We start from the raw sequence: 22459 nt of genomic DNA, 5'->3' as shown, positions 1-22459 counted from the left end.
TCGTTCCATTATTGCCACTTAGCGGAAATTGGATCAAAAATATCCTAATCGTTCGGTGCCTCACAAAACCACTATTTATCGAATTTTCAGTACAGTACGACAGCAGGCAGGTCTCATTCTGGAAGACAAGGGACGTCTCGTAACGCTGAAAATGTGGCTCAGGTGCGCGATAGTGTTGTAGTCTCCAGAAACATCAATTCGTAGACGTGGTTCCCAGTTACACATATCTGCACGCAGTTTAAGGTGAATTTTGAAAACGGATTTGAAAATGTTACCGTACAAAATTCAATTAGTCCAAAATAGCTACCTGGTGAAATTGAAGATTTTTCGTCTAAATTGATAATGGGCGATGAAGCCCATTTTCTTCTCAGTGGCTCCATCACTAAACAGAGCAATCGGTTTTGGGGAACACAGGTTCTTCAATTAATTCATGAAACATCATTGCATCCACTAAAAACCACTGTATGGTGTGGTATTCATGCTGGAAACATCATTGGTCCCTATTTTTTTGAAAATGGCCAAGGCATTTTTGTTACTGTTACTGCTGAACGGTACCAAGACATGATTCGAAATTTTCTTGTTCAGATGTTGCAGGGTGTCACGAAAAATGCCTTAAAAACAGCCGAAAGTTGTATAGCGAATTGCGGTCACCATTTAGCCGATATAATTTTTCATTCATAAAGGAAAAAAAATGTAAGGACCAAATAAATTTTTTATGAAAACCAAACTTACATACTTTTCTTTGAGCAAAGTTGTAAGTTTGCCAAAATAGTAGCGGGACTTTTTTCCCCCGTTGTATGATAAAGAAATATTGCTCGACTGCATTTTAAAATATGTTTCAAGTTTTAGATAAAATGTGTTCCCCTGGACAGAAGTTTCTACCTCACCGGCATCTACTAAAATCATACCTTATAGATTAGCAATTTATTATGAAACAGGATGACAAATACATGAAATATATCCAATATATGCAGGTATTCGGCAGGCAGAATTATTGCTCTGTTATTATACTGCTTGTGTACTTACCGCCATACATTACGATTAACTATTGCAGGAACATATGCTAATGACAAAGCCATGACAATTATCATCTCTTGAGGGTTCATCATCAGACACAAGAGAACTCCAACTTCATCTCAACATGATCAATTTGGTATGTTTCGTAGCGCATCAAGGCGAACGAGACAATATCCAGTCTACTTATATGATGTTCACCCTATTTTAAGGGGGCTTATACCCCAGCAAATAATAATACTCATGAATTTCCGTAAGCAAATAACGTTGAATGCCTTGAAATACATTTGGATCAAAGCATAACTTTGATGAAATTCATATTAATAAAGCGTAAAAAACTTGGAATTAATCTAAACCATATATACAGTCTGTTCAACGTTATTTTGATATACGTCATCTAAATTTGTGACGTCCAGACGTCGCAACGTAGCCGCATCAACTCTGAGTTTTATTTGTTACAACAAAATTCTAATCTAATATTTTATTTAAATTGTACAAAAATGTTATCAAATATTATTTATTTTAACATTATAGTAAATATTAACATCTAAAAACTACAATTAATTATACAGCCACAGTATATTATAGGTTAGAGTTTTAACCTCTTGTCACTATTTCTTTCAATAATTTTGCAAACGTCTGATAGCCGGACGACTTTGACAAGCTCATTGGTTTACGTGTTCGAACCAATCACACAGCATTGTATCTTTTTTTAACTAGAATAAAATGAGAGAGAAAATATTGTGTGATTCTAAAACGAATTTACAAATTAGAACAAGCACAAACAGGCAGGAAGGGACTGCAATGGCTTATAGGAGGTATATCTAAATTATCTTTAGATAACCAGCTCTAGCTCTATAAGGCAAGACCAATTTGAACTTATCGTATAGAACAGTGTTTCAGAGGCCCTAAAATAAAGTGCTATGGATTGTTAGCACCTCAAACACACAAACACTGTTTATTTCATTCAGTATTACTATTTCTTGGCTTTTGTGAAACCCTCATAGATTTTGAGTGGATCACTAGAATGCATTATTAATTCCAACGAATTAATTCCAACATTGAAAACCAAAAGCAATAAAGACATTATAAATACGGAATATCGAACGCCTATTTTGAAATACTTCATCGAAACTTACGATATTCGATTCCCAGATAGCTGCTTAATAACCAATCGAGAAAAATTATATTTATTTTCATCTCGTCATCTAAATCTATCAAAACTTTAACTTTTCCAATAAAACCCACCAACTACGTGAACGAAATTATACTGTACGTCGTGCCGTCCTCGCACAACTTTTCATACCTGAAAAGCAATTCCGACCGGAAACTTTTGCCCGCCAAATTGAAAGACAATATTTCGTTGCATTCGTCGAGTTATCATAAAGTTTTCGTATTTGAAAGTGTCTCTCGGTCGTAGCGTAGCCTACGAATTGAGTTCCGCAAAAAATTCTTCGGGCTTATAATAGGAATTGTTTCCTTTTTGTTGTTTATAATCGATAACACGTCCAAAAAGTCACCAGAAAGATTGTTTTAATTGAGACTGCTAATTTACTGTTAGAAATTCACCATTTTTACCACCTTTTAGCTGTAATTATAACATCAGGTTTGACGACAACACTAAAATTTAATAGTTTTGATTTTTTGTCGGATAGGATGTCTTCATTTCGCGACTATACAATTGTACTGTGACGATACGGAGACAGACATACAATGTATATATTAAACAATAAATTAATGAATAAATAAAATTAAAAATACAGACAGGGGGACTAAGAGTATAAATAGTATATATACAATTAAAAATGAACACAAATAAAGGACTACAAACACAACCATAACGAACTAGAGGTTCTATCCAGACAGCACACATCAGCACCCATACCGAAGTGGTAATTGTTATTTGGTCAGCTACACTAAACTTCTCGTAGAAATCCGAGCAGTCTGTCTGTATTTTCTCCTTTTAAGGCATTTTTTAATACAACTATAGCTGGCCAAAATTAGTCCTAATCTGGATGAGCCGTGGACAGTCGTTTGGTATGTGATAGATTGAAATAGGGACATGGCGAGTAGTGAGCAGGCGGGCACGAAGTTATCAAGTGATCGTGCGAGAAACGTCAATGGCCAAATCTCGGTCGATTGAAAGCTACGGCTACGGCATTATGAAACACGAATGTGATAAGATCAGTATTGGCACAAACATATTTGATGGGGGGGGGGGGGGTGGACCGGTTTGAGGAATTTAGATAATTGATCCGCACTGTGCGCGCGCTCATTTCCGGGTATACCAACGTGAGAAGAGATCCAAAGTAAACTTGTCCTGGTCCCATGCAGACAGAGGCTACGGATGATTGACAGTGAGTCGGTGACGAGGGAACTTCTATTCCAGGAAACATTCGGGAGTCGGTCAGAATTAGCCATTCTTTGAAATATTGTGTTGTGATGGTAGGATAAAGCTTTGAATATAGCGAAGAGTTCCGGTTATCCACAACAAATTCCAAACAACAGCAAAGCCCGCTGCGAAATTTGGAGCCATCCGTATATATGTGCGTCCATCCAGATTTTGAATTTATTGTACCACGTATGACCGCCACAAATATTTAATCTACTGTTCAGACAAAAAATTAAGTGCTGAAACGGTTATATTTATTTGAAACCAAAAAAAAACAGCGTTGTTTCATTATTTGTTTGAAAACCTAATGATAGTTTCGGTTTAGTTTAAAGATATTTGCTACCGCAGTCTATCAAAAAAATGTGATAATGGTACTTTATCATATATATATATATATATATATATATATATAACAACTATACACCGTCTCTTTAACAATGATATTGATGCTCATTACAAATTTGAAGATTCAGATAGCTAGATAAGACAGATGAGAGCGAATTGAAAATAGTTTTAACCCTAAAACCAACTCAAGCGCATAAAGAACTTACAAACGAATTGGAAGTTTATGAGTCAATAGTTGGAAAATATTTGTATGATTTGTGAACATTGACAAAGAAGAGAATTGGGTATGCCGTTAATTAATTTCCAGGCAAAAAATAATAGTCATTTGTGAAATACACTAGCTGAGAATCTCTTACAGCTACAGGTTAGCAATAGTGACAGTTAAGATCCTTTACACTTAAATTGATCTGACTCAAGAACAACTATTATATACATGCAGTTTTATTTCAACTTTACAATCTGGTGTCTGTTCCAATAACTTGAAGTTATAACTGATTATACATATTTCTGACAAAACTATTGATGCATCTTTCGAGATATCATGAGAAATTTAAATTGTAAATGTTAAAAACTATGTGAACAGACTGCATCCTTAGTCACAGGACCTATACCCAACCTGAAAGAATCGAAAACATAAAAATATATTACCCATACAACATACCAATAGAATAAGAGTAATTTATTAATTAAGTACTGTATTAATTAGTAGATATATTACGAGAAATTAGTTTTCGACTCGGTCAGGCGTAAGAGATGACATTATGCAATCCACATGCTGAAATGCTTCGAAAATTTTGGCTAATTACGAAATTAGGCAAATTAATAAACAGTTTTTTTTCGGCGTGACGCACATCTAATTAAATGGTAATCTTAAATATATTCGGTTGATTAACTATTGAAGCTAAGAGGACTGAAATATTTATTAATATATTAGGTGCTTACATGTATTTTCATTAGCGATGTATAATGATGAAAAGTATTCAATTTTCATTTCCTTAATTTATTTCCAATTTTTCATTTAGTAGTGTTGAGTATAATTTTCGATATTCCTTAGTTTTTATTTGATTTGAAGGAATTGGTTACCGAAGCCCATTCAACACTTTTAAAAGCTTATGACAATGCTGTTCCCTGCTATCATAATTGTTGGGTTTGGTTTTAATTAATTAAAAGTGATAATTTGGCGTCAGTGGCAAAAAGAAGTTCTCCAAGTCGTGGAAGACAACATATTTCAGACTTATTGGAGGAAAACGGAGCTCAAAGAACTAGTACAAATCATACTACATCAAAAAGAAGGAAAACAGCCACTACGCGATTTCATTGAAAATGCCATTTTGAACTGTCTCAATATTTTTCAATCTTTTTCTTGCCAAACAAAATAAAAACGTTTTTCTGACAGGTGATAGAAAATGGGGAAAAAGTACAGGAGAGTTATCCACATCGACACTAAAACGTAATATTCATGATAAATAAAGTTTTACTATGATATGGTGGAATTAGCAAGGTGTAGTGTCTTATGCGATATTAAAATTGAATAAATTGTTTTTAATTAACGACGTTTTGTTGAAAAAGAGGCTATCAATAGCGAGTAACAAAGGTTCCAGTAGTTTACATTAATAATACGCATTTCCATTATATGATACAATAGTTTATAAACTGTTAATACATCAAAATTAGATGCAGATATGCAAAATTCGTTTGAGTGAATTTCTGATCTAAGGTACTTGGCGAATTGACAGTTATAACAATGCCTAGTTCGTTAAAATTTTCGAATAAATTACGAGTCGATGATACCTACTAATTGGCGAGATCAACAATAGCTTAAGCTTTTAAAAAAAGGCGTCGCAAATCATTATATCCTACTACGCTTCCTATTACTTCACCGTAACCATCCGAATCATAGCCAGATCGTCGATAAAACAACTCTGCCGTTAATCAAATTAATCACTGTTACCTAATTAATTTGTCTTCGTTAACTTTCGCCATAATTAATACGAGGCGTAGGGCGATGGGTGGGACTATATTGTTTGTCAGCGTTTGCTTTCGCTGTGTTTCGCAGTAACGTGAATAGGAGGGGAATGTATCTCAAAATTTACCAACGCGAAATTAGTTATAGCTCCAGTCAAGTCCCAGTTGTCGAGTAAAAATCAATTTTCGATGAAGTAGCTTAGGAGATATCCGAACTACATATTATAAATAAATCTTTAAATTATATATATATATATATATATATATATATATATATATACATATATTATATTATATATACATATATTATATTCTTATAATACTATTCTTATACATATATATACTATTCTGTTTTGGTTATCTAAAGCTATTCTAAAAATTTATACTACTCACTTAGTTTTGACATTAGCGATTCTGAAGTATAATCCTTAAGCCTTTTTTGTATCAATATGCTCTTAAATTTACCCAACCTTTCCTGCTTTCTTCTCTCGTTCAAAACATGTTCACTGATAACCGCTCTGGAAGAAGGTTTGGACGGAGCTTTTAGTAACCTTTTTATGACCGACAAACGAAAGTTGTAAATTAGAATACGATTGCCTAAATATTTGTTATAAAATTATGGCAACATTCATATCTATTTTCCACTTTTAGGACAAGAGAGCCCTGACATATCGATATTTTTTCTGGTTCTATGCAATTCTGTAATACATATGAATCAATAAGGAAAAATCGAAACCAAGCACACCAAGTAAATGACTCACCTATAGGCTTCAAATAATGTCGATACAATAACTGTACGGGCACACTGCTACTGCCGAACTGGATACTCTAATCTTTAGAGATACCACTGCGCATATAACGCGCTAGAGCGTAAATGGCGTCCAATGAAAGCTTTACATTACCCGCTAGCGCGTTATTGGCAATGAACGTGTTTAGCTATTGCCTATTATAATTAAAGATGTGATATTATATTCTTATAATACTATTCTTATACATATATATACTATTCTGTTTTGGTTATCTAAAGCTATTCTAAAAATTTATACTACTCACTTAGTTTTGACATTAGCGATTCTGAAGTATAATCCTTAAGCCTTTTTTGTATCAATATGCTCTTAAATTTACCCAACCTTTCCTGCTTTCTTCTCTCGTTCAAAACATGTTCACTGATAACCGCTCTGGAAGAAGGTTTGGACGGAGCTTTTAGTAACCTTTTTATGATAGACAAACGAAAGTTGTAAATTAGATTGCCTAAATATTTGTTATAAAATTATGGCAACATTCATATCTATTTTCCACTTTTAGGACAAGAGAGCCCTGACATATCGATATTTTTTCTGGTTCTATGCAATTCTGTAATACATATGAATCAATAATAAAAAATTGAAACCAAGCACACCAAGTAAATGGCTCCCCTATAGTCTTCAAATAATATCGTTACAACTAACTGTAGCAGTGTGCCCTGTTAATGCCGAACTAGATACAAAGATTAGTGAGACCACCGCACATATAACGCGCTAGAACGTAATTGGCGTCCAATGAAAGCATTACATTACGCGCTAGCGCGTTATTGGCAGCGAACGTGTTAAGCTATTACCTATTATAATAAAATATGTGAGAATTTTCATTTTAACGTATAAAAAGACGTTTTACTATTATTATTATTATCATCGATAATATATTTAATCATATATTTAGAGTATTATAAGATAGTGTAATGAGAATATTCGTCACATAGAGAACCGCAAAATAAGTCAGAAATGGTAATAAGTGTATCTCTGATCGAAAATATAGTCAGAATATTTTTGAGCAATTCTTTCGAACGTTCAATATAAATGCTGACACACCTTCGCGATCCCGCTCGTTCTTCTATTACTCGAAGAGAAAATCCAATCGTCCGTAATTCTCCGATCTATTTTCCATTCGTTTCGCAAAATAACAAAGTTATTTTCGTTATCTAGTAGATAAATTTTGAAAATGGACGTCTCGTCGGTATGTCGCTCCTTTTGTTTCGCTTGTTCTTAACGGCTAATTTCATCGTAATCGGGTGGAATCTGCATCGATGAAATGGTCCGAATCGGTCGCATTATCATGTGAAATACTGTTCGTCGAAAACTTTTATTAAGGCCAAAAAGTTTGATGACCTTCGGCTTCGTGATTCCATTCGACAATAACCAATATCAGGTTAGTCCTAATTGGCTCCAGATATGATTAAGAACATTATTCCAACGATAACAAGTCATATAAATAATAATTAAAGTGTCCAGTATTAAAAACAATTTATGTTGGAGACAATTCCTCTCCAATATATTAATTTTATATAATAAACTTACGTCAATAACGATAACTATATTTGCTATTTTGAACCACTATAGGGCGTGACGAGCTGATGTATTTATGGCGGAAAATTAGAGAATGTCTAAAAATATTTATTTGAGTACTAGTTAAGATTAGAGTGTTTTATTCATTAAAACACTCTATCTAATGTAACAGTCGTAATGTTTAACAAATATGACAATATTTTCGTTAACCCAATATTATATCCTCTTCATTCTACTTATATTCATTAACGAAAACATTTAACATTTAACATGAAAATTCCGGTAAAATTGCACATTGAATTTCTAGTGACTTTTCTTATCTCCCAAAATTATAATGTTTTTCTCTTTACAATGTCCTGTTGAAGATGCTCTAGATGATTAATTACATTTTAAAATACTGCCCTTTGCGGCCATAAAATATGATCCAGATAAGTTATTGTACATAATTATGTTAATTAATAAGAATAACGAGATGTATTATAATTGACTAATTAATTTAAATAGATACCTGGAACGGCTAAATAACAATTAGTTGACATAATATATTAACAATAACAGAATAATAAAAATGTATCAAAACAGTTTTTGTTTACAATATTGGCACATATATTTTCAGTTCTTTGTCTTTTTGGTGTTATAATACCTGATCCCTATTTGCAAAAGAAACTAAAATCACAGATTCGAAACAAAAATATATAAAATTTTCAGTTTTCAAATCCTCCGTTTACTTCCTTAGAAAATATATACTTATACTTACTTCTTCTTTTTGGAGATTCTGATGTGAACAGATTCTGATGAATCACATTTGCATTCATAGTTATCTTGCCTGAAATGCAAAAACAAGCCTTCATGAACGTTCATTCTTTACTCTGAAAAATATTTCTGAGCTAGAAAATCTCATATACACAATAAATAAAACTATCCTAACCTCACATTTTATCAGCTGTGTTATTTACTTCGATATTACGTTTATGAGAAACATTAAATTTTATGGAAAGTGTAAGAATATAAATCAATGACCAATGTGTAAGCTATATCTGTTGATTTTTGTTTTGCTAGATCTAATTATATTTTTAATCCTAATGTTTTCGCTGTGAGGACCACATCCTCATTGATAATCCACTGCCATTTAAGATGCCATTATAACTTTTAAAAGTTAGTATTAATATGTACTACAAACAGATGGCTGTAAGCGACTTACTAAGTACCAAAAAAAATAAAATTTTATAGATAGGTTAGGTTGCATGTTCGGACATACCTGTCTATCTTTAAGTATAATAATGATAATACGGGTCAACAGAAAATGTGACTTTGACTTTAAAGCATTAAATTCCAACTCTTTAGGCCGTAATTATACGAAAAAAAAATAGCATGAAAAAGTTTGATTTTTTATTTAGGAAACCGCTTGAATGATATTTTTAAAAATCTGTGGTGTTAATTTTTAACTGAAAATGAAAGCTTAAATTTAAATGGACATTCTAATTATTTTTTATTAAGTTTTACTATCAAAATAACTTACAAGAAAGTAGAAAATAATTCAAAATACCCGCTTTTACTTTTTCTTTTATGTTCATAGGTACTATCTCTTAATAAACCCCAAATATAGTCTTCCATCATGTTTTCATTGTATTGGCCTTGATAACGTTGTTCGAAGCTCATAATATCCTGGTGAAAACGTTCTCCTTGCTCTTCTGAATATGCTCTCATGTTGTTTTGAATTTATCTAAATGAGCATGCAACATATGAGTTTTTAATGACATCTTGCAGCCCATGGCCTTAAAGGTGTTTAGCATATTTTCAACTAGCTTTTTGTAGTGAAGTTCTGTCTGATTTGCGGACCAACAAAAACCCCAGCTTTAACCTATGCTTTTGATAAATTCAAACTAATTTTAGGTTTTTAAAAACTGAATTTGGCAATACATTCGACGACATTGATGACTTACATTGGCTGTTTTATTGGAAGAGCTATATATCTATTATATTATTAATATATGTGATTGATATTCAGTCATAATATATGTTAATATCACATTCAGCGCAATATAACCAACATTCACAATCAATGGAAGAATTTACTTACAATTGCAGGAATTCCAGCATTAATGTTTTTAGCGCATGAATAAATAGAATAATTTTTTGAGACAGTTGACAACGGTATCAATCAATACCAACGCAAATAGAATTTCGTAAGCCGATTCGGCGACATGTTTGGAAGCATCGGGTTCAATTACGACTCAATTAGCAAAACGACAAGAAAAAATTAGCGCCAAGTTCCAAACTAATTTTACGTTTTTACAAACTGAATTGGGCAATACATTCGACGATATTGATGTCGTAAATTGGCTGTTTTATTGGAAGAGCTATATATCTATTCAATTATTAATATATGTGATTGATATTCAGTCATAATATATGTTGATACAACATTCACCCTTAAGGGAAGAATTTACTTACAATTGCAGGAATTCCTGCATTAATGTTTTTAGCGCATGAATATATAGAATAATTTTTTGAGACAGATGACAACGGTATCAATCAGTACCAACGCAAATAGAATTGTAGGCCGATTCGGCAAGATGTTCGGACGCATCGGGTTCAATTCCGACTCTTTTTAACTAACGGTAATTAGTAAAACGAGAAGAAAAAATTCTTGCCAGCTTCCAAATTAATTTTACGTTTTTACAAACTGAATTTGGCAATACATTCGACGATATTGATGTCGTGAATTGGCTGTTTTATTGAAAGGACTATATATCCATTATATTATTAATTTATGTGATTAATATTCAGTAATAAAACGTGTTTATATAACATTCAGCGCGTTATATCCAGCATATACCCTAAAGGAAAGATTTTACTTACCATTGTAGGAATTCCTCGAAAGATTCAGATGAAAAATAGACCGCACCGCCCATACAAACCAAATGCTTTCCCGTTTGGCTTTGCGCTTTTTTCGCCCGTTCCCCCCAGGCACGTCTCCTCGGGCATTTTTAAACCCGCTTTATCCGCAGTATCAATCCTGCAGTCTCGGGCACCCGAAGACAAATGCCGATCCATTACCGGCAACGATCCTGTCGTTTCGCAGATGCCGTTTGAAGGGCTCGCGTTCGGGGACGGCGTGGCGCTCGCGGCATTGTTCGATTTTAGCGGAATTTGTTGTTTCTCGCCCGATGATTAATATGGTCGACGGTAGGGGTGAGGGGGCTGTGGAGGAGGAAGGGTGACAGCCGAGAGCCGACTAACAAACCCGAAACTTCAGGTTTGTGGTCTAGACTAGACCTAAAGTTCGATTCGCATTACAAGTTTAATCTTGCGGTTCTGTCTGCTATCACAAATTCGTTTAATTAACTCCGACCATGGGCGAATCGGTAAATGACGGGAATTTTTCAGTAACCCAACAACATTCTAGCAATAAATTAATAAGTCTTTTCCGATAAAAGAAACAATTTATAGCATATCTCTATACTTATCGCATAGTTCTTTAATTGGCGCCGTTCACCGTAACAATCTTTGATCTTTATCATGTTATTCTACTGCATCATTATTAATCTTTCGGGAATATTTTATTTAATAACATCTGATTCAATTAAGATGTAACTCATATCATCGGTTCTGGGATATTCCAAATGGACTAGAACTGATTTATGACTCTGCCTTCATAATAATAACAGGTCAATTGAAAAGTCGCCGACCTAGCATAATAAACATATTTTTTTGGCAAAATTGTTGTTTTTCGTTTAACATAATTCCCTTCAAGGGTGATTATAGCGACCTTCCAAATTTTCGATACCGTTTTTGTAGTACGACTTCTCCTTTGCTTCAAAATAGGCCTCAGTTTCGGCGATCACCTCTTCATTCGACGAAAATTTCTTCCCAGCAAGCTTTATTTTGAGATCTGAGAACAGGAAATAGTCGCTGGGCGCCAGATCTGGATAATACGGTGGATTAGAAAACAATTCGAAGCTAAATTCGTGGATTTTTGCTATCGTATTCACTGATCTGTGACACGGTGCATTATCTCGGTGAAGCAGCACTTTTTTTTTATTCAAATGCGGCCGTTTTTCGGCGATTTTGTCGCTAGAACGGTCCAATAACGCTATGTAATAGTCACTGGTGATGGTCATTCCTTTTTTAAGGTAGTCAATGAAAATTATTCTATGCGCATCCCAAAATACAGATGCCATAATCTTGCCAGCCGTCTGTTGCGTTTTCCCTTTTCCCACGCTTTGGAGTGGGTTCATCTTGTGTAGTTCACTAGGATGACTGTCGATTCGGAGTGAAATGATGGAGCCATATTTCATTCATTATCAGATATCGACGCAAAAGTCGGGTTTATTGCTCCTAATAATCTTCAAATACTACTCCGAATCATTATCTCGTCGTTGTTTTTAATCAAAAGTGATATCGCGCGGCACCCACTTTGCACAGAGCTTTCTCATACCCAAATATTCATGAATGATATGATATACACGTTCAGTTGATATCTTTAGAGCGTCTGCTTTCATTCAGGTTCAAGTTACGGTCATTCAAAATCATTTTGTAGATGTTTTTGTCTACTGCATTCACCATGTTCCGTTCTCATTTCACCACGTCTTAACTTTTCTGTTTCTCTTTCCTTTGGCAGTGTTCGGAAACTCGCCATCAAGCCAAGTTTTTGCTTCAACTGTATTTTTCTTTTGAAACAGCAATATTTTATCAACACGCGGAATTCCTTTTTATCCATTTTTTTTCACAATAACAAAAGTTGCTTCAGTAAAAATGCTATAATTCACAAAAAAATGACCCGACAGCTGTTATATTTATACACACATCTTTTGACGGTTAGAGCTAACTAAAAACATATGAATTTAAGTTTAATAGCGCCATCTATGTGTCAGGCCAAGGGCTTCTCAACTGACCTCTTATTATAACTTCATAGAATCGACGAAATATTGATATTAATCTATTTATGAAAAGACTCGCCAAGAATGTCACTTTTTCGCTAAGCCAAAGGACGAAAAATACAGTGATCACTTCATACTCACTAATGATCCTCATCGATAATTTTGTTGATTCTTTACCTCTACCTTTAGTAACTGGTATTTCGCTAGAATACATTTAGGAAGATTAGTACACATTAGGTAAATGCCACAGACTCCATGAACTCCCTCAAGAATCTTAGTTCCACATAACCCAAAGACCCTTGGCCTAAATCACTGTTGTCAAAATCACACGTGTCATAATCATGATAATATGATGGTGTATAATTTTGAAAATTATGTATAATGTCACAAGAATTATGGTCCAATTAAAATTGGGCGCAAATAATTTTCCATCTACTATATTCCAGATATAACAGTTAGTGATTGTTTGTAGACCTCAAATGAAAAAAGTTCTTCTACACATAATAACTACACAATAACTTAAACTATAAAATAACTTAAATAATAACTAAACAATAACTTAATAACTTAAAAGCTAGGTATTGATCTAGATCAATAGGTTGTCCTAGGAGAACCTATCGGCCTTTATTTAGTCTCCATATTAGTAATGTTGATATATTTCTAACACTGCTCTTTTTCTCATTATATATACTACAGATATCCTACAGATATCATAATCAGATCCTATATAATTTATTAAAGTTGAATATTTCCTAAAAGTTTCTTATGTTAATTGTTAGGCCTTTATCAAGTCACGCCTACTTTATTCAAATTTCAATCAAATGTTAACGTTTGAGCATAACCTGTCTAACATCAATTTTAAAGATTTGTTACGATGCTTCAAAAACGGTGACTTTGACGTAAAATCAAAAATGAGCCACAAAAATGATGAATAAAAATTACAGGTGTTACCGGAAGATTATCCAATACCAAACACAGAGTGAGTTTATGAAATCACTTTTATGTCGTGCTGTAATTTTGTTAGGTAGTTAAAAATTGAGTTTTGAAAAATTGAAATTTGAAGCAAAAAAATTAATAGAATTATGTCGCATCACACAATAAATAACTATATTATTAATGGGCTTCAACGCCATTTATAATATAGTTGTGTCTATATTCGCAAAATATCCAGTAAAAGGTCATTCACTATCACCTTTGTGCTATGAATTGCTTTTGTTACATTACGGTAGAGGTTTACTAACACATACTACAATAAGGGCATTATCATCATTATTGTCATCTTTATCTAGCTTCTTCCAATCTAATCACATATTAACCTAGTTCTAGTGAAAAGCTGTTTCACTAATACTCCTGTTTGATAATTGATAAGAGAATAGCTGAAATAACTGAGGCATAATTTGAAGTTCTATCAAAAAATCATGAGAAAATACTGTGTTTCATAGTATTAACTGTTATTGGAAATACAATGATGGCATGAATGAAGGCATTAATAAATTATTATAGAAAAACTAGTAAAATAACTAGTAGTGCCTTAGTCACTGTATATAAGCAAGCAAATTTTGAGTGATATCAATCATAAAGGTTATCCTAGTAATACTGCTTTTGAAATATAAATTTATTTGATTTTAAAGAACTTCATTCAAAATTCACGTGCAGTCATCTTTCGTTACATTCTTTGTCTTTATATCTGCTTATACAAAAAATTATTTAGACTATAGGACAATTTTAGGACAATAATTTAGTGGATATTTTAGGATTATATTATTTATTCAGTGCTAAATTATTCAATTGCTACAGAAAAATCTAATATATTTAGTAAATCATGAACTTTAAATTTAAAACTAAATAACGTTGATTACAATAATAGAAAATACTATTATATAAATCCGTATTAAATATTTTTTAGTATTAGTGATCATTTATTTTTCTATATCTCAACCATATTCCTCCTTTAACTTCATTCATAAAATTATATGCGCAATATTTAATGGGTTGGCATAGTTTTGGACTAGTACTGATCTGGAAATTCTTCACAATATGAGCTGCTCCTAGCTTAATTTGCATGATACCCATCCTTTGACCTGTTAAAAATTCTATATGAATGTCTTTGCCTTATTAATAAATAGCAAACTTACCTATGCAAACTCGAGGCCCAGCTCCAAATGGAAAGAATACTTTGTTTGACATTTCATCTTTCTCCAGCAATCTTTCTGGTAAAAACTTGTCAGGCTCTACAAAATATTTTGGATCTTTGCTCATAATACCATAGGGGACCATGACCACATCACCCGGCTTTAGTTGTACGGTTAAGTTTTTGTAACTAGGATCTGTTGGGGTGTATTCGAAGTCTTCGGTACAAACTTTCATCATAGATTCAGCAATGGGGTACACACGAGTAGACTCTGAAAAAATAATGACCTTATATCTTTATTTGACCAAGCTAGCCTAATGAATGATAACCATTAAAGCAAATACAAAATAGCCGTCTGGTATGCAAATGGACTCCAGTAACATTCCAGGGAGCTTAAAACGTTCTTATTTGAATACAATATTGATATCATGATGGTATTCGAAACACATTTCACTGATAGAAATTATCTGCGAATAACAACAAGGTATAAACACACCAACAAGGCATAACAAGGTTTCTTTAACACACTGGGTAATAGATTTATTGCCGGAGGAGACTATAATGCAAAACATGTAATGTGGGGTTCTAGATTAAAGAAATGAAAAGACAGAGAATTGGTCAAAGCAATGAAGGCACATAACTTACAGCATATTTCTATTGGTGAGCCAAAATATTAGCCGTTTACATAGAAATAAAATTCTCGATACCATAGCCTTTTGTGTTACAAAAAATATTGACACCAAAACGTGCAAAGCTGAATCATGCCTCGATCTATCATCTGATCACTCACCAGTTATTATAACAGTGAACTCAAATATTCTCAACAAAACAAAATCACCATCTTTGCATAACACCAAAACAGACTGGCCATTATTTAGAGAGAAATTATATAGTTTAATATGTCTAAATTTACCTCTCAAAACAGAAACAGATTCAGAAATAGCAGAAATGCGGTGCTTTTTGTTTCGAATCAATATTAAATATGTTAAAAGGACAATAAACAATATTTGATGATGATCATAGGCATTCCAAAACTCTGTAACTGATCTACAAACACAACTTGGCTCTCTTTGGTGAACATTTAGCCAGAAAAACTCACTTTTATGGTTCTTTGGTCTCTGGCGTTTTGTAATATATCCATGTTTTGAAATGGCACAAAAAATCGTTGGAAATGTAGCTAAATAGCACTCGAGCACTAATTTGAAGAGGTCACACAGTTACTTTTATAGTTCAGCCAAGTGTTGTCTCCGAACCCCTAACCTTACTGTATGGATTTTATCGACGATTTCTGGCGTGACGACCCCTTTTGGGCGACTGGAACTTTCGGTGTAACTTATGCTCGTACGACCACAACAAAATTCAGTAAAATACTTCTTAGTCTCCGTAATATTTATCAAGCGTTTCCTTGGTTTCGGTGACATTTTCTTGGTGCAAAAATAATCCACAATCAGTACACCAAAATCACGTTCAATGGCAGTTATACATCTAATATATCAATGTAGATAAATAATATTTCTTACCATATAAGCAAGCATTCAACCACGGCATGTCATGTAGCGATTCATATGGTATCTCTCCATTATTTTTTTCCAATGTTTCCTTTATTTCATCCCGCACTTTATCCTGATATTCTGGATACATGGCCAGACAAAGCAGCAGATAAGACAGAACTAGGGAAGATGTGAAATAGCCATCGAAAAAGAATGTACTAGCGTGGGCGGTCACATCTACGTCACTGAATTTGTGTTCTTTTCCAAGCTCGATCAGAAACTGTAGATAATCATTCGCTTGAACGTTATTTTGTAATCGATGCTTTTTTACTTCCGATATTATCGATATGATTTTATCCGCCGTGGATTTATTAGTAAAACTGAAAATCAGGTGGATATCGATAATTTATTTGGCAGTATATATTCGTCTCATACTTACGTCATGAAAGGCAATTTTGTTATGACAGGAAATATTTGGATCATTTGGGTCAGGATAGCCTGGAAAGATCCTGGTTGGAGAAATGTATTAGTTAGCTGCATAAAGTCGGACATTTCGTCATAGCTTCCGAAACATTTGCCATCTATACCGAAAGCGGCTTTAGCCACGTTGTCGAGGGTAAAACGTTTCGTTAAGAGCCTAGTTTCGATACCATCGGTTGTGCCTGTTGGGTGGTTTTCAATAAAATTCACCATGGTCTTTGCTATTTCAGTGATCATAGGATACAAATTCTTCATCTAAAAACAGAAGTTATTTATCATTAAAATAAAGTTTAAATTACGAGAGTGGTTCAAATATGATAGAGACAAACTCTGTAGATGGCGCGCATGTATGTCTGGAAGATCGTGGCTTGAGTATGTGATAGCTGGATCCCTTACGAACAGTGAGGCATAGTTTTTGTAGTGCCCACCGCCGTAGCACAACGTATTTTCGTTATTTAGTGTGGAAAGACGTTAAAAGGACGGACATTTTTCTGCGTTTACGAAATCATTTTGGTAGTGAGTGTCTGAGTAGGTTTGCCGAGTCGCATGATCGCCGAGCGCGAAGTAGCATCACACCAGACAATATTCGCCACGTAGAGCATCATTTTGGAGAGTCGTCGGATGAATGTTCGAGACATTTCGGCATCAGTATTGGTAGTGTAGAGTCTATTATCTACAAACACCTTCAATATTGCAAAATAACGGCGCGATAGGTTCGTAAACTGTTGAACTTCGAACAAAACAAAAATTTACGCGGTTGAAGGTTTGTCGCCGCTTGCTGACGCGATACGAGGCGGAGGGAGACGGTTTTTGAACGCGAATCTTTACTACAAACGAGACATGGGTACACTATTACTCTCCCGAAAGCAAGATGTCGTCTATAGAGTGGAGGAAGAAGGAGGAAGAGAAGGAAGGAGCTTTTTTTAAGGTTCTGTGTACGGTGTTTTGGGACCGGCGGGGTGTGCTGTATGACGATTTCTTGCGCACCCAATGTACCATTAATGCTGCATACCACTCTAAACTTCTGAAAATACACGTGAAACTAGCTTATCACTCGAAACGGAGGAGCCTTCCAGCATGAAGTGCGATTCTTCTCCAGGATAACGCGCGCCCTCATACCGCGCGTCTCACGCTTGATACAATATAGGAATTTGGTTGAGAGGTACTGGAGTACCCCCCCTCCCATTCAATCCTGTTTTATCACCCTGCAACTAGCATATGTTTGGACTAGGCTAGAAGCCCTCGGAGGTCAAAGGCTCAACACCAACGACGAGGTAGAAGAATTCGTGCGCACATGGCTGTCCGAGTTGCTCAATGAATTCTTCTATACCGGCATCAAAAAACTCCCGGAGAGATGGACAAAATGCGTAACTAGTGAGGAGAAATACCTAGAAAAACTTTAAATTTTTGTAAATTTTTTCAATAGTAAATAAACGTGTCATAGTATTTGGCTCTATTGTATTTGAACCACGCTCCAAACGTACTAGGCTTCTTGGGTTTTATTATGACATCATCATTATTTTGAACAGATGTAAAAACCTATAAATTTAAGTATCTTAAAAACATATAATTATCATAAATATACATGTAATATATTTGCGATAATATTTTAAGTTTCATATTTATATCAAAAGTCTGTTATTGTTTGTTAAAACTTAAGATAAATATACCTCGTCGTTAACAATATATAAATATTACTAATGCGCGGATTCTCATAAGGCACATTCATATATTTTTCAATTCAATGCACCTATATATGGAGCTGAATATGATGAGGTGCAAAGTATAATAATTTTATTGAAACGAGCTTCTTCGGATTACAACAGTTGTTGTCACTATAAAGATATTTAAGATTAAATACCATATCTAAAATATTCCAAATGAATTTCGTTAATAATATTATAAAATTAAAACTCAGAAATGATCGAAAATTCAGATTTTAATGTTGTTGTATATTTTAGGATATTTTATTGTTATCAAGTAATGTAAGATAATGTGAATAGACACATATTTAAAAAAAAAATGATAGTTTTTGTTAGTTGTTATAGTTAATTTGTAGCATTTTACAAAATATGGTGTAGATAATACTCTCCTACATCATACACTTTTATTCAGCAATCTCTTTCAAACAGCTCTTGTAAGTAGTACATTTAGGTACATTCTATCTTCTTCCATATATTAATCACCTTAGCGGACATTTTGTTTCCCTTTTTGTTTTTACATTACTTATTATTAATTACATTACCCGTCCACTTGTATAGCCTGGAGATAACATCTGCCTTGTGTCCCTCCATTCCTTCCCTCGTAACACGAAAGGATTCCTGCCGAATAGCACATCTACATCTTTCTCTACGTGCATCTCGTTATTTTGAAAAGATTTAAAGTCTTTCACCAAAATTCGTTGAACGAATTCTGGATCTCGCACCAGTAGGCAAGGCGTTGTCGCTCTATAGATGCCGACAAATGGATATTTATCATATTTGCTGAGAAGAAAACCATATATTAATGTTAAATAATTTATATTAGATTATAATGTTAAATAACAAATGCGTGAAAAATAAATCCACCTCTTTGTATCTTTTGGATCTATGGATTTTTAATTTTATGTGTTAAAAATGATGGTATTGGCAAGTTTTAGTTTTCTTAACCATAATCTTGGATCAAAACAGGAAGCAAAGAATTCGGTAATATGAGAAAGCTCAGAAATCGATTAGGAAAATATCTTTCGTCAATTTTTTTTGGGAGGAAAGCGCATTTTATTCGTCAATTAGCTCCCAAATGGTAAAATAATAAACTTAGATTTATATTGTATCCTTTTGAAGTAATTTAATGTAAATATTTAATTTAAAAAAATTTGATTTACAGAAAAGCAAAGTTAGATTTCCTCCAAGATAGCTCAACTTTAGTTAAACTCAGTAAATATGAGTACAAATTGTTTCATCACCCAGCTTATTGGCCAGATTTAGTTATCTCTGACTTGACCTCTACGTGAACTTCCCAGAATTCTTCCATTAATTGTCATATTCCAACAGTTTCCATTAAACAAAAAGAATATGGGGTGTATCATTCACTTTGTTCACACACTTTGTTCGTATCACATTCACTGAAGTTTGTGGAAAATAAGGCAATATATATATATATATATATATATATATATATATATATATATATATATATATATATAGGGAGAAGTGAAAACTAGCATTGGGAACTATTGACTGAAAACTGTCGAAACAGTCGATAGTCAAAAACCTAGCGACCTAGTCAAATGCACGATTCGAATGCTTTTTGGAAGAAATGGAATTTTTCTATGGAATGGAATAGTACCCCACAAATTTTAATGTTTTATTGTTTCAAAGTTTTATTGTATTTTAATGCGTTAATTGCTATTTTTAAATAATATACTATAACAAATCTGGACAATACTATAGAACTTAAAAAAAACCATTATGGCCATAAAAACAATCAAAATGTTTTATTATTTATCATTCCCAATTTTAGCCATTTTACCCAATAAACCTTAACAATCTTTAAAAATATCGTACCAAAATGCTATAATATTAATACACAATATATTATTATTTACAAGCAAATTACAAAAAAATATTAAACCTACATATATCACATATATATATGTAAGCATAAATTGGGTACATTTTTGTCAAGGTTGCGGCTAGGACGACATAGCCGTAACGTTAAAAATCAGTCGAACCAAACAAATAGAACCAAAAATAGTAACTAAAAGTACGACTAAAACTGTCGTTAGTAAATAGTAACAAAATCAGTCGGACTGAAAATAGCGACTGAAACAGTCACTGGTGGAAAGTAATAAAATCAGTCGAGCCAAAAATAGTCGATAGTAAAAAGTAGTCAATTCCAGTCGATAGTTCCCAACACTGGTGAAAACTAATTTGTTATCAGTACAGTAACACCAGAACACAATAAGTAATTTTAACATATTCAATATTATATTATTTATAAAAACTTACTTATATATTTGACGGTATATTTGTCCAAGTGTTTTCTGGCCTAAAAAGTGTCTGAGGATATTCCCAACGATTGGCAGTGGTTTTGGACCAGGAACTCCTCGCTTATCCCATGTAGAATTTCTACGTAGATACCATAAGAGGGCCAAGATAATACCCAGCAAAACCAAAATCAACATCATGACCGTCCTACTATGTCAACGTATCTAAATTTATGTTGTTATTTTTTGTTAAACAACTTTAAATTAGACCTAATTGTATAATTTTGAATAACAGAAATAATTCAGATCCGTAATCAGGATAATTTTTAAAGTATATTGGCGCTCAGGTCGTATAAAAATTGTAAATGCATAGTAATTACTATTTTCAGTTAAATGCATAAAATGTGAGATAGGAAAGGATGGAGATAAATGCTTGGAGCAGTTAATTTGCTAAATCTGTAAAGTTGCTGCAGTACTTGGAGTAATTACTTCTTTCATTCTAGCCATTTTTTTATCAAAATATCTCCAGATGTCTATACATCCTGGTCAGTAGTTTTGTCTTTAATTTCGAATTGTGGAACTATATTTGTATTTTTTGAAGTTAGAATGGAAGATACCTCTTTTATGATAACTTTTTATATCGTCTCAGCATTATTTGCAATACCAAATTCTGCTTTTTTAAATCTAGGATCTAAAAATTTGGACTTCTCGCATATCGTATTCATTTCTAAAATTGCCAGTCTTTTGTTGATGACATCTAATAGACAATTTTGTCATTTTTTCCCCATACACTTGTAAAAATCCTGGATTTGATGGAATGTTGCAGTCCTCTTATTAACCATATAATTAAAGACATCGTTGGGATATCTTTCACCAGATAACTCGGTGGTCATTATTTCAATGGGTTTTAAAAGTTGAACACATTCTGTTAAGATAGTCCATTCGTTAACAAATAAAAACTGTGGCGCCCTTCTTAATAGCCAACAAAATATGAAAGTAGAGTTTTCCTATCAGAAAATGTATTTATTACAAATATTTAATATACTTTATTCATCTATTTATCGTTAATATTTTTAAAGTAAACTTAACAACTGCTACTGTAAAAAACTCTTCAAATCTTTTGGATCTATACAATTTCTGAAACCCTTGGGACCTAATTTTAGTGTTCAAGATTTTAGGAAAAAAGTTTCGACAAACAAGAGGTTTAGACAAAAATCGTGTAAGTTTATCAAAAATGTATTACCTATTATACCAGTCTAAAGTATTACCTCTTATGCCTGTCAAAAGTATCATACTATTTATCATTTACAATTTAATTTTTTTGCCCTCGAAAACTGGCATTCCAAAATTCTGCTATATTAATTTACAATATATAGTTATTCACAAACAAACTACAAAAAAACATAAAACCACATATATTACATATAAATCTATATAAGTATAAATTCGGCGCATTACTTTCAAGGTCGCG

At 33.3% G+C, this 22459-nt stretch overlaps 2 protein-coding genes across 2 annotated transcripts in view; one reads left to right on the top strand and one right to left on the bottom strand.

Annotated features, from left to right (window-relative positions):
* LOC143196071 (nephrin) overlaps positions 1 to 22459 on the top strand; it is a 568267-nt gene that overhangs the window by 284608 nt on the left and 261200 nt on the right. The window lies entirely within an intron of this gene.
* LOC143196072 (putative cytochrome P450 28a5) lies at positions 14669 to 21249 on the bottom strand. Its single transcript, XM_076403662.1, has 6 exons — positions 21011 to 21249; positions 19267 to 19504; positions 16981 to 17276; positions 16572 to 16921; positions 15056 to 15322; positions 14669 to 15001 (listed from the first exon to the last, which is right to left on the bottom strand). The coding sequence occupies exons 1-6, from the start codon at positions 21187 to 21189 to the stop codon at positions 14829 to 14831; spliced, it is 1503 nt and encodes a 500-aa protein (XP_076259777.1). The 5' UTR covers positions 21190 to 21249; the 3' UTR covers positions 14669 to 14828.

The sequence above is a fragment of the Rhynchophorus ferrugineus genome, unplaced genomic scaffold (assembly GCF_030347505.1).
Source record: "Rhynchophorus ferrugineus isolate W39M unplaced genomic scaffold, kcgeb_rfMv2 rfM4, whole genome shotgun sequence".
Lineage (NCBI taxonomy): Eukaryota > Metazoa > Arthropoda > Insecta > Coleoptera > Curculionidae > Rhynchophorus > Rhynchophorus ferrugineus.
This window is presented reverse-complemented; position numbering and strand designations above follow the sequence as displayed.